Source organism: Dromiciops gliroides, chromosome 2 (genome assembly GCF_019393635.1).
Source record: "Dromiciops gliroides isolate mDroGli1 chromosome 2, mDroGli1.pri, whole genome shotgun sequence".
NCBI lineage: Eukaryota > Metazoa > Chordata > Mammalia > Microbiotheria > Microbiotheriidae > Dromiciops > Dromiciops gliroides.
Window position 1 is genome coordinate 284715768 of NC_057862.1, and position 12693 is coordinate 284728460.

Below are 12693 nucleotides of genomic sequence, written 5' to 3' on the forward strand. Positions count from 1 at the left end.
AACAAGGTGTGCTTGTTGACTCAATGAACATAATATTTTTATAAGTTCCAGGTAGTTTGATTCCCAGACTAAGAGCTGTCTTCTAAATAGCTCCTATAGTACATGGGGGCTCAAAGAGAGTATTGCATTCACCTTCTGTTGACATGACTCCATATTTAAAGTAGCCTTTATTTCAGGACAAAATAAGTAGGCATATCTACTCTGTATGTGGGATTACCTCTACCCTAGTCTGCCTGTTAGGCTGACCACAGGGGGAGGAAAGTTAGCCTGTTCCACAAGCCTCTTCTTTTTCCTTTTGAAAGAACTAAATATCCCTGTCTCCATTCCAAAGCCAGGAGTAGGTAGCATGTGACCTGTACTAACTGCTTTTCATTTCATGTCTTTTTTTCCTTCTATATATGCTGGTAAGAAAAGGCTAATTAGCAGAGCCCACTTACTTACAGAGGGAACTCTAGCAGTCAGACTCCCTTAACATGACTTGTAATAAAAATCATAATAACAAACTGAATAAAACTTCTCTCTGACTTCTATTCCAAAAAAATGAATTATAGAGTTTTTCCAGATACGAGTATGGAAGGGAGATGATGCCTTAGCTAATTTTTTCTTGGAGTAAGGAGGCAATGAAGACTTAAACTTATGCCATAGATAAACTGGATTTTTAGCAAGTTTAGTTTAGTTACAAATTCTGATTGACGTATTGCTGGTCATATGAAAAATATAACATATTACAAAAAAGGAAAAATGTTTTTTTACAGATAATTCAAAATGAATATGAGTAACTTTGAAAATTGAAATTTCTTTATTTCTTTACAAAAGTGTTCATAAATGCATTTTATATTCTAAATATACATGCTATTATAACAAAACTGAAAAGGTCATTACAATTAAGACACTTATATCTGTAATATTTTAATCCCCTCACTTTAAAAAAAGTGTAAAATTAGAATAAGCAACACTTCAGAAAATGCCTTTAAAAAACATTTGTTCTGATTACCAAATAAGAAAAGTCAAAATAATCAGTCAAGTGAAGGGTTTAAAAGCCACCATTACCATCATGGAAACTTTTTTTTTTTTACTAGGACCACTATATTACAGAGATTCTTATTCAAAGTGCTTACATGGCTTTTCCTTATTTTCACTAAGGCGTCATAACAGAAGAATCTCATTTCTGGTTCATTTCATTCTTAAACTTAAATCCCATGCTGGTTGCAATAAATTGAAATGTCATAGTAAAGACTATGCAATATAAATGGATGAACTCTTTGGACAACCAGTATCCTCTTTTATTTCCATAGAAATGTTACTTTACAATAAAAATAAGTAAAAGAAATATAGCCAACTTAGATATATGAACAGATATCAATTGTATGGGAGGGTCTTCATCAGTTCTTTTTCCTGAGGAATAAATAGGTTCTTAAGTGGTCCTGTTTCATTCAAAAATAGTACTTTTCTCCTTTCTTTACATTCATCTCTTATAGGGTTTTATATTCGATACAAATAGATCAAAAATGTATGCTTTACACATGGAAAATAAAGGTTAATAAGTTAATTTTTCTTCAGAGCTGAAAAAATGTCATTTATTTTCTATATATATACATATATAGTAAAATCAAATCCAAGGTGTTGACATTGAGCTGCTAAAACTATTATTATCCAGTAAGAATTTTATATGTAAAAAAATTCACATTTATTATGAAAAAAGTTTTTTTTGTTTGTTTTTTGCAGTTCTGTAAGTTTAGGGCCCTAAAGTGATTTATTTGAGTTGTGGGAATTGGCTGTTTATTTCCTGGTTTTTAGCATATGGCAGATTGCAGGACAGCTTGCATATTACTGACATGGGATGCTATGTGCATATTCTTAGTTTGTTGGAATCATCCTGAATGTCTGAATATGGACCAACAAGACACCCTTTGTGGCCAAAGTGAATAGAAATGGTGCAAGTTGTATTTGATAATATCCATGGTACTTTAAAAGAATGTTAGAAATTCACAACATCAGCAGATGACAGAATAATAAGCACATTTTTAAGGAAAAGCAAGCTAAAAAACTGAACATGCTTTTCTTTAAGACCAGGTAAATCCCTGCTAGTTGAACAGAAACACTGGTATTTCACCATCACAGTTGGGGAGGTCTAAGAGACTAAGTAAATTAATGTGAATCTGTTTAGGGATGATTTAATGTTTCCAGTATGGCTTTTTCCTGTCTTGACTACCCAAACAGTTCACCTTTGTCTGTCTAAATAAAGAATGCTGATTTGTGGATTTAGGATTTGCACTAAGAAAATGTTGCCTTGATTGTCTTTCATTAGGAAATTAGGTAGCATTAATGGATAAGTACCTATCAATATAGCATGCAACATATTTAGGACCCCTTCCATTCATTTCAGTTCATCTTGGACTTGCTAACTATTCTCACCCTGTGGATGTATGTGATCATTTCTATGATTCAGTAAAGACAAGAAACATTAGATATTTTAAGTGAGAGAAAACTGGTTACATTTTTACTGATATATAACTGAAATTAGCAGGTACAGGGCAGGAGTCAGATAAAAATAGGGGTTCTCTTGTTTGTACAAAAATACTTTTGCACTCTTTGCTCATTTAAGATTCTTTTGGAAATAAAGATAAATAATGAAGTTCATACCACAGTGGAAGAACAATGGAAAGTAGCTTCTTTTTCATTTCTGTTTAATTAAGAAACAAGTCACTTGCCTATAAAATTGCATCAGTGTCAGTCAAAGAAGTCCGCATTTGGTTAGTCAACTTCTGTATAAAGAAAAATCAATGCAATATAGATGCAATCTTTTTTTTTACATTTTGAGTATTTCTTATCCAGAACTGTAATTTGCTAGTCTGCATGTAGTTAGTTCATTCATTCAGTTTATTAAACTTGCAAAAGCATGCAATGGAATTTGAGAGACATGTTAAAGTATGTGACAGGTAAGATAAATACATTAGTTTTTTAGATTGAAGCTTTAGCCCATTCCAGTCTGAGACTGAAAAACAAATAATGATTGTTGCTTCAGAAGGCATTTGTCAAGCAGGCCCACATATGTATGTAGTTTCTAAGTGACAGCATTTATTTATTTACAAAATGTTAGGATCCTCGCTGGCCAAAAGGAGCATCTCTGGTTGTTTGTTTGTTCACTCAGCACCTTTGGCTTCCAGTTACAGAATCTCTAATAAGGAAATAATGTCCTCTCTTTCTTGGAGTTCTAACCTTCCCAGAAGCAGAATGGTAGGTGTCTAATTTAATTGCTTTCCATGATAACTGGGTTTCTGTCATACGAAGCTGATGATATCCATTTAGAGGGCATTTTCTTTCCCATTGCAGCAAGGAAAGATATATGTAATAGCCACAATATGAGAAAAAGTCTTCTTTAATTTTTAAAGCCATTCAGGGATGTTAAGAGATGGGTGGTCTTAAGAACACATTTCCATACTCCAAGCTGTATCATGGTGTTTTTTCAGTAGCAATTTGCAGGAGGTTGTTGAACTCTACATGCAGAACTACCTGGATTATGGAACCCTATTACCTTTGGGTAATGGTATCCCACCCTGTACAGTATTTGAGGAACAAGGAACCACAGATCTCTTTATCTCAAACAAGTTTGTATTTTGCAAATTTCTCTGTGATGGGCCAGATCCAGGTTCGATCCTGTTGTATCTATGGCTATACAGAAATGTTCATCTAATTGCATTTGCTTGCTATGTGTTAGCATTCACAGTTTCAGAATGGATGACTGAAATATTCTAGCAGGGAGCTAGCTTATTTACATTAACAGTGTTCTATCCTGAGAAGTAGGTTGTTTTGTTGTTTTTTGTTTTGTTCAAGTCTTCCCCACAGAGCCTTTTGGAGAGTCAGAAAAATGTAACCTTGTAGAGTTTGTGCCACTTGAAAGTCCATGAATATACAGATATCATCCTGGAAATATGTTTGTAATATCTGTCTTTTTGAGCAATCCCTGTATCATTTACCTTGGCTGGTTCTGTATTTTTCTCATGACTATGACTAAGCATGAAAACAATGATGACTTGCTCCTTGGCCTGAAATGTGTGTTGATGGTCATATCAGTAAGGATTAGATAATGTTGAGAGACACTGAAGTTCTGCCAAATATGGAAGATGCTCTCTTCCTTGAACAAGATTTATTATAATAGCTAATCTAATTTTTTAGGCCAGAGTTAACTATGATTTTTGAGTATCAGTTATTAAATGAGGTAGACCAACATTGTCTAGGAACGTACTTCATCTTCTGACTAGGTGGCAAATAATTACATAGAATATTTCAATTATATTTTCCCTCTGTATTTAATAGGATTTTTCTGAACATTTAGATTATATATACATATGTATTAATTTTAGTGGTATGCCATACTGGAGATGATGTCTTGATGTCTTTACATTGCCATATGCCATATTTGTAGCAGCTTGTTACAATGTCAGTTCAATAAAAATATATGGTGCTCAGTGATGATAGAGAAAATATTGTTAAAGATTTCTTGGAACAAGAAAAGGCTCAGTCATAAGGTCAGGTGCTTAGTCACGTTCAACTGCATCATTTTGACCACACACTTTCAAGCATCACTAGGATATTGCTACACCGTCCAGTATGTTAAGAACTGCCCTTGAACTTCACATAGGGGTTGAATAAAGCTCTTCTATTTGTTTTTTGAAGTAATCTCTTAATTCTCGTCTCTTAGCCTTTAGTGTTGGTGTCAGCAAGCCATTTTGTACTGAGAACATGTCAGAGTGTATGTAAATGGCTTTAACCTAAAAACCAAATGCAAAATATAGCTTTTAATAGGAATTGGATACATATGTTTATAGCACAAATAAATATAAATAATCTTGTAATAAATCAGTTTTTGTCTCATTAAGAATTTTAAAAATCAAAGTAATTTTCATATATAAGGTAGACAGTCCATGGTCACATCTATAAGCTAGTTTTTATGCTAATATGGAATCATACTACAGTTGCAGGTAGGAGGAATAGGATACAGTTTTTAACCTTGTCGATTTCATCTTTGTTATTCATCATTAAAAATCCTACTTTTGATGGAGAATGGGAGTTGGGGATCTAATACTATAATCTCCCTTTGATTTTTGTTAGTCTCTGAGGATGCTTGGGTTTACCTGTCTACTAAGATTAACCAAATAAGGGCATCCTAGATGTTTTTAGTCACAGAAGAAGGAACATGGTGTAGTAGATTTAGAGTCAGAAAGACTTGCATTAAATCTCAATTCTGATGTTTTTTAGCTGTGTGACCCTGGGCAAGTGATTTAACAGTTTCCTCATGTATAAAACAAAAGGGTGATACTAGACGAATTCTCATCCTCTGAACCTTTGTCCATCTAACTTGGGCTTAACTAAACCTTGAGTAATACTTACAGGTGAAGTATGTAAAGTAAGTCTAAATTTCAAGCTAACAGTGCTTTGAATGACTGCTGAGCTGCTCAGTTAGTTAGTTAACAGATGGAAATTGTTACATACACATATAATTATCAAGTTGTACAATCCATACTTATAAAAATAAGTTCTGTAAAAGTATATTATGCATAGTGAAATATAACAACTTGATTAATATCCAACTCCCTTGTTGGAGAATTTTCCACCTTGGATTTTTGGCTATTCGGAGCAGTTATGCATGTTGTTACAGCTATGTTTGATTCAAGTATGGCTCAGATAAATTAGTGGATGATGAATTAAAAAGAAATTATTATAAGAAAGTCAAAGCTATTTGAGGCTACTCCTTACCTCTATGGACTGACATGGAGGACCTGCCTATACATCCATAATGGATATATGCCTTGGCATGCAAAGAGGCAGAATAGAAGCTCATTAATCTGTTCCACTGTGGAATTTCATGTATTTTTATATCAAACTCCCATGAAAATAAAAATGAAGCAGGTCTCAAGGTCTTATATAGCCCTTTGTGTCTACTTCTTATTAGACTATAAGGTTCCTTGAGAACAAGGATTTTTATTTTGTCTAAACTTTCTATCTCCCTGTATATGCCTACAAAAGTGAACAGCATACAGTAGAAATTTATAATATTCATTTCTAAGAGAAATGAATAGTATTGCAGTATACTCTACTTTTTATAAGGAGAAAGCTCTTATGAGGAATCATAATATAAAAATCACAGTTCTATAAAGACTTTCCTAGAGTCACTCCATCTACTCACCTATCCAAGTCAGAACTTCAATAAAAAATATAATATGCAGCCTCAGTATGGTCAGAGATTTAAGTCAGAAACACTAATAGCTATGATTTATTACTGAATAAACAGCAAAGCTGATGAGTCAAAAGGTAATTTTTACCTGTTCAAAGGAATGTAGTCCACTTTCTTTTCCTAGTCTGACCATATCATCCATTATAGCTTGTTTCAACTCCTAAAATGAACCATATCAATTCTGAGTTACAAAGACAATAAAAGCATACATTTTAAACTCAAGAAAGAACGAATGGTTTCTAAACAGAAGTTGATAGAAAATTGCTTAGAGTTTGCACAACAATTAATAAATGACATTCTTCAGTACTCTTTTTAGGTATACTGTAAAATGCTCCCCAGTGACTACAAGAGAATTATTCTATCTCCCTGCATTCTTGCTCTACTTTCCACAACAGTTTCCAAGCATGGAGAGAATACTTTAAACAAAATGGAGCTGCCATTTCGTAAGTAGTTCATGCGTGATCTCTATAGGATATTAGATTTGGGTCTCCAAGAAGGAAACATTAGATGTTATCCCATCTAATGCCCTCCTTTTACTTATATAAAAGAAAACAGGGTCAGAGAGAATATATGATTTCCCCCAAAGTCACACAAGCAGTCCAGTGGCAGAGTCAAGTTTCAGACATAGGTCTTTTGACTCACAATCTAATAGTTTTTCCATTGTACCATGTTTCCTGTATTGCACTGTGGCATAGCAGAAAGACCACTGAACTTTGAAATCAAAAGTACCTGGGTAAGAGGAGTCCCAGCTTGTTTTCTTTTTTCTTTCTTTCTTTTTTTTTCCTTTTGCAGGGCAATGAGGGTTAAGTGACTTGCGCAGGGTCACACAGCTAGTAAGTGTCAAGTATCTGAGGCCGGATTTGAACTCAGGTCCTTCTGAATCCAGGCCTGGTGCTTTATCCACTGCGCCACCTAGCTGCCCCCTCCCAGCTTGTTTTCTAGCTGTGTAACTGTCTCTCTGTCTTAGCTTAGCTTCTCTGAACCTCATTTTCTTCTTCTGTAAAATGGAAATGATAGCTCTTGTGCTCCCTCACAGGACCTTTTTGAAGAAAGTGCTTAATATATTATATTATAAAATAATAATAATAACTTGAGTTTATGTAGTACATTAAGGTTTGCAAAGCACTTTGCAATTATCTAATTTTATCCTCACAATAACCCTGGAAGGTAGGTACTATTATTATCCCCACTTTACAGATGAGGAAACTGTGGCAGAGGTTAAGTGACTTGTACAAAGCTACTAAATACATTATGAATTTGAACTCAGACCTTACTGACTCCAGGTCCAGTAATCTTAGCTGCTTACTTAGCTGCTTCTAAAAGCACTTTTAGGTGCTACGGAAATTCAAATTATCATAGTTATTCAAAATGTAGCCCTCTACATTCCCAAACCCAGACTAGGGATGCCTCATGTTCATGAAATAAAGAAGGTACTAAATCTGATGCCTTATAGGTTTTCTTAATGGTACATGATCTGTTGACCTGGTGCTCAGAAGGCTCAGTGTTTAACTGTGCTTTTAATTCCAGAGGTGCTTTGCTAATTGTATTTAGACAGTGCCTGAATTTAGTATCTTAAATGTGTGTATCATAGATCAGTAAGATTTAGAGTTGATGGGATCTTAGTCTAATCCCATCCCATCATTTTATAGAGAAAGAAACTAAACTATATGAACAAAGCAATTCTGTGTCTCATGGTTCTGAACTCTGTTTGCTAAAGATAAGTTTTTCTGCTTATTCTAGCATCATTTTCCCTCCTCCCTTCCCTACTAGAAATAGCCTATACTTTGGGCTGTAAGAATTTCTGATCTCTTTGATTTTATCTGTGATTGATTAACTACAACATTGACATAGGAAAGGCTAATTCCATAAAGAATGTTTGCTGCCCAGATTAAAGCATGCATTTGAATGGAAAAATTTGTCAAATTTGTCCATCAGTATGTACAGATTGGGCCAAAAGTCACAAAGTGGTTTTAATATTTAATAATTCATTTATTTTTTTGTTTTAAATTTATAATGCCATAGCATCATAAACAGTATATATGTGAAATGAGTTTATATTAGGTGTGAAAAATCAAATCTCATAAATGGCAAAACATAAAGAAAAAATAATTTTCAATAAGTTATTAAAACATTGTGACTTTTGGCCCACCCTGTATATCTGAGACAGAAATTAGAGGTGGGAAGTAAACTGGATCCTGAGTTGAAGAGTAGACTGGATTGCCTTTGGGAAATTGTAAAACTCTTTTAATGGATCCAGGTTTCTCATGGTAATAAAAGCCAATCTTTTAATACCTATACTTCACCAGTGTTGCTGTATGGTAGCAAGTCATGAAACACAATGGTCTCTAAAGAATTAAAAATGAATATCGCATGGAGTACAATGAAAATGCAGAGAGTGGATGTGAGCTGGCTGCTACATATAAGTAATCATGAACTTAAAAGGAAAACAGGAATAAAAGATGTCATCAAGTAAATGTTTGACAGAAAGAAAAGATAGCATGATCATATGGCAAGGATGAGGGATGATAGATGAACAGTTAGAGTCTCCACTGGTACCCTCCCAATGTCAGGAAAAATAGATGGAAGCTTCCAGCATATTGAGTGAACTGTCTGTGGCAAATTTATGGGAAGATATAGACAAGAAAATTGATAGGATGGGCAGGCATTTCAGTCTGAATTTTTGCAGGGAACTCCCAAATCTATGAGATCATAGATCCATTTGAATTGTGTAAAGTGTTTTAGTTTAATTTTCAACTCAATACTATTAACACTGGCTATAAAACAAAGCCACCTAATAGGTGGAAAGAGCACAAGGATGTGAGTTAGAAGACCTAAGACTGACTATGTGATCTTGGCCAAGTTCCTTCCCCTCTCTGGGTTTGCTTTTGTCCTCTGTAAAATAAGGAGTTAAGGCTAGGTGACCTTTAAGGTTCCTTTGATCCCTGAAATTATGATTTGATGATTTTTCCAAGTTCTAAGGGAAACCACAGTTTGTTGTTGTTTTTATTTGGGGGGGGGGTAGGCTTGTTAGTCAGAGAAAATGAGTCCTAAATGAGTCTACTAGTTAAGAGCTCATTGTTTTGGGAGTTTCCAAAGAAGTCCAAATTTCACAAGCATAGGTTTTCATTGCTCTCCTATTATTAGCTAGATAATCAAATCTGCATCTATGTCATAGAAAAGAATCCCAAAGACATACCTTATCTTGACAGAGCTCTGCATACGTCCCATCAAATCCTCTCTTCTTTGCCCAACTGGGCATGACTTCAGGATCAGGCACAACAATACCCACCAGGAAGGCCTATCATTTCCCCACAGATTTAAAAGAAAATAAAAAGTGGTTGTGACATGGAACATTTATCAGTATTCTTGAAAAGTTCATGTGTCCAAATAAATCCCATAGACAAAGTTAATTAGCAAACTAATTATGTATACTTTAAATTTTTAAAAATTTTATTTAAAATTTTTTCCAATTACATGTAAAGATATTTTTTGAGTTCCAAATTTTTCTCTCACCCTCCATTTTCTCCCCACTCCCAAAGCCAGCAAGCAATTTGATATAGGTTATATATTACAATCATGTTAAACATATTTCCACATTAGTCATGTTCTAGGAGAAGAATGAGAACAAAAGGAAAAAAATGCAAGAAAGAATAATCAAGAACTACAACAAAAGTGAAAATAGTATGCATTCAGACTACTTAGCTCTTTTTTCTGTGGAGAACATTTTCTACCATGAGTCTTTTGGCATTGTCTTGGCTTGTATTTCTGAGAAGTTGTCTATCACATTTGATCATCACACAATGTTGTTGATACTGTGTACAATGTTTTCCTGGTTCTGTTCATTTCACTCAGCATCAATTCATGTAAGTCTTTCCAGGTTTTTCTGAAATCTGCCTGCTTATCATTTCTTACAGCACAATAGTATTCCATTACATTCATATACTACAACTTGCTTAGCCATTCCCTAATTTATGGGCGTCCCCTCAGTTTCCAATTCTTTGCCAACGTATACTTTTTTTTTTTTTTGCGGGGCAATGGGGGTTAAGGGTCACACAGCTAGTAAGTGTCAAGTGTTTGAGGCTGGATTTGAACTCAGGTACTCCTGAATCCAGGCCCAGCACTTTATCCACTGCGCCACCTAGCCGCCCCCCAACATATACTTTTTAATGACATTTAATATCAATCTATACATAAGCATATTCATAATTACTGTGTCCAAATTTGACTTTGCTTATGTACATATTAATCAATACAATCTTGGATTAAAAGTCAAATTATTCAATAATACAGAAAAAAATCATTTGCATTTTCACTCAAGGCTCTTGGAATATTGAAAAACCAATTGTCATCATTGTGACATTTCCATGGTCCTTATTTTTAAATAGTCTATTCATAAGACCAAATAACTAGTTTAAAAATGTAAGAATTCTACTCTAATTATGCTAACCCAGTGACAGTATAAAGGGGAAAAAGAGACCATCACAGACTTGTCCCTTCCACCTCTAACTTATAGTGACAATTACTTCATGTATTACTTCAATCTTTTATGTGTTCCTTTTCAATCATTTTTATACCATCTTTAGGTCTGGTATGTAAAGTATCGCTCTAATTGCATGTAAAATTCATTAGAATTATGATTCACATTAATGAAAAGGAGGAATCACCTTTCTCCTTTGATAGAGAGGTAAGGAGTCTACAGGGTGCATACTCTGTCAGGCTTGTTAGTCTTTTTAAATTGCTTTTTGTTATAAAGGAGGTCTAATTTGATGGTGGTGGTAGGGGGTATTTACAGAAATCACTGTTATGTAAAAATAAAAGACATCAACTAAACTTTTAAAAAATTCAATGGAATATGGTTATACCATATGATTAGAATTATGATACTTCCTGACACACCGGTAGTTCAGAACTACATGTTCACTGAGTTTTCTAATTTAACATTAGAATAACTAAATTTCATTCCATTGAGTATTTTTGTTTTGTTTTGGCTTTTGGTTTTTTGGTGGGCAATGAGGGTTAAGTGACTTGCCCAGGGTCACACAGCTAGTAAGCGTCAAGTGTCTGAGGCTGGATTTGAACTCAGATCCTCCTGAATCCAGGGCCAGTGCTTTATCCACTGCACCATCTAGCTGCCCCCCATTGAGTATTTTTAAAAACTTCTAAAATGACTGGCTCTTCCCTTGATAAGGAGAGCTTCTTAATACTTTTAATGCTTTAACCTTTGGGAAGTACAGCAGGGTATGAGGATTTATTTTGTGCTTGGTGTCAACTATTGAAGTGTTCTGATCTTGCTCCTTAGCAAGATCTGTGAATAAGGATGTATACTCAACAATTCTAACATTACCTGTAAGCTGTCTCCATGCACATAGGTCTGAGCTACGGGTTCACTTCGAATGTAGATGTTTTCAATCTTTTCTGGAGCAATGTATTCTCCTTGGGCAAGTTTAAATATGTGCTTTTTCCGATCAATAATTTTGAGAGTACCTGTCTGTTGGGTAAGAGGAATGGTTTTAGTAAAAATAAGTAATTGCAACAGATTGTTTTATTATTTGGGCAGTCTTAACATACTCTCTCCCAAACTCTCTTTAGAAATGCTGTAGCCAAAAAGAAAATAAAAGAAATGAAGAAATGCTGTAGCAAAGCAGAGTATATGCAATTTAGTAGCCCAAGTGAGTTAACAAGAGAAAATAATACAAATTAGTGGCCCAGAGAACTAAATTTTGTTTTGTTGTTGTTCAGTTGTTTCAGTCATGCCTGATGCTGTGACCTCTTATGGGGTTTACTTGGCAAAGATACTGTATTAATTTGTCATTTCCTTCTCCAGCTCATTTTACAGATGAGGAAACTAAGGCAAAGAGGGTTAAGTGTCTTGCCAGGGTCACAAAGCCTGGTAAGTGTCTGAGGCCAGATTTGAACTTAGATGAATCTTCCTGACTCCAGGCCTGGCTTTCTATCCACTGTACCACCTAGCTGCCCTAGAGAATTAAGTAGGCACTTTAAAATGGCAATATAACAGACATAGCAACAATCAAAAAGGTAAATTCAAGAACCTCGAGACGATCTCTTAGTCTACTGGTTGGAATGACTATGGCAAACTTTTCTGGTGAGAAACTGAAACAGTCATACAGTAATTGGCTTAGCAAAGGTTTAAGGGATTTAGGGATGGTGTCTTAATGGAACCAGGCATTTTAGTGGAGACATGGAGAACCCATATTGGGCAGCTTTCACACAAAGAACCTTAGCAAATATGCCCAAGAGTATGCTGGTATCATTTGCTTTAGTTTACCTAGAAGCTCATGCTTTCTCCCTTCAGCACAATTCAACAAATATTTATTTAGCTCCTACTGTATACTAGCACTGTGTGCTAAATGCTGGGAATAGAAAGATGAAAAAAATCCCAGTTATTGCCATAATTGAATTTATAGTCTATGGGAAAGTGAGAGAATACGGTATCCATA

General features: G+C 34.8%; 1 protein-coding gene across 6 annotated transcripts in view; it reads right to left on the reverse strand.

The window, feature by feature from the left end:
* Positions 1-780: 780 nt before the first annotated feature.
* ACSL6 (acyl-CoA synthetase long chain family member 6) overlaps positions 781-12693 on the reverse strand; it is a 156992-nt gene continuing 145079 nt past the window's right edge. For all 6 annotated transcript variants that reach the window (XM_043980188.1, XM_043980185.1, XM_043980184.1 and 3 more), the window contains 4 exons: positions 11580-11723; positions 9432-9533; positions 6324-6395; positions 781-4772 (listed from right to left, as the gene is read on the reverse strand). In XM_043980188.1, the coding sequence (XP_043836123.1) occupies positions 4635-4772; positions 6324-6395; positions 9432-9533; positions 11580-11723 (456 nt within the window). In that variant the 3' untranslated portion in view covers positions 781-4634. The remainder of the gene's footprint in view (positions 4773-6323; positions 6396-9431; positions 9534-11579; positions 11724-12693) is intronic.